At 43.1% G+C, this 1190-nt stretch overlaps 1 protein-coding gene across 1 annotated transcript in view; it reads left to right on the plus strand.

The window, feature by feature from the left end:
* Nucleotides 1–784: 784 nt before the first annotated feature.
* Nucleotides 785–1190, plus strand: part of ANAPC1 (anaphase promoting complex subunit 1) — a 34446-nt gene continuing 34040 nt past the window's right edge. Inside the window, exons 1-2 of the mRNA XM_009885996.1 lie at nucleotides 785–865; nucleotides 1041–1092. Coding sequence (XP_009884298.1) covers nucleotides 785–865; nucleotides 1041–1092 — 133 coding nt within the window. The remainder of the gene's footprint in view (nucleotides 866–1040; nucleotides 1093–1190) is intronic.

Here is a 1190-nt window from a genome sequence, read left to right on the forward strand (position 1 = left end):
GGCTGAGGTGACAGCACTACGCGAACTACTCCGCTGCCAGCGGGACACCGCGCTGCCCCGGGCCTGCACTGCACCCGCACACCCGCCTGGCACCACTCTCTGCTCCACATTTGGGGAAATAAGGCTAAACTGTTCATAGATTAAAGATGTGATACCTGTTTCCCAGGGCAGTAGTTGCTTCCTTGCTCTCGCAGCTGCCACAATGTGAATATCTTGGGAGTTTTGTGGGCATTTTCCCCTCCCCTCCTCTCCCCTATGCCATTCCTGGCACTTTGCACTGGTTACAGGGAAAGATGCAGCTTAAAGCTACTCACCTGCTCACAAAAATTCAACTGTTTGTCAGATGGGTTATAAATAGTCTCCAAATTAAGCCATAGTTATAGGTCAGGAAGAAGTCTGTGCTTTCACTTCATTTCTTACTGGGAGATATTGCTGTTACTTTAAAATTAAAAATAAGAGGAAGATACACTGAAGAGACGGAATTAAGCGGGGAGAAAAATTGCCTTTCAGCTAAGACTGAGAATGGAAAATTTCTACCCAAAAGAATATTTCTAGAAATGACAACTCAATGGAAACATAGTTCTCTAATGCATTCACTGTTAAGTGAACATTATTTATACTGGAGGAAAGAAACACAATGTGGCATAAGTTATTTAAATTTTTCCTTAAAAAAAAAAAATCAAAAAAAAATCTTGGTTTTCAGGAAAGTTGGCAGTTGAGGAAGGGCATCAGTGATGTCGGGGAAGAGGTGGACTACGACGAAGAGCTGTATGTGGCCAGCAATATGGTCATCTGGAGCAAAGGAAGTAAAAACCAAGCGTCTACTGTTTATAAGGCTTTCACTGTCGACAGCCCTGTCCTGCAGGTATGAAAACATGGAAAGGCGGCGACTGAACCAATGCACGCTAGCTAAAAAACGCTTGCCGGCTGTTTCCAAGCAGTGTTATGAGGTGGGGTTATTTTGGGAAATAGAGAAAGACAAGACTCTGTAGTAGCGTCAGCTTATTCTTCGGAAATAATTATACTGTATTTGGTTTTAGGCCTTATGGTGCGACTTCACTATACCCCAGGAAAAATCTGAAAAAGCTGATGGTAAGTTTCCTGCTTACTGTAATGTCAAACGATGCTTTGAGTTCAGCTCTCTTGGCATGAGAAGTTTAGTCATCAAGACTTGCTATGTTAAGACAGCC

The sequence above is a fragment of the Charadrius vociferus genome, unplaced genomic scaffold (genome assembly GCF_000708025.1).
Source record: "Charadrius vociferus isolate BGI_N301 unplaced genomic scaffold, ASM70802v2 scaffold455, whole genome shotgun sequence".
In the NCBI taxonomy this organism is placed as follows: Eukaryota; Metazoa; Chordata; class Aves; order Charadriiformes; family Charadriidae; genus Charadrius; species Charadrius vociferus.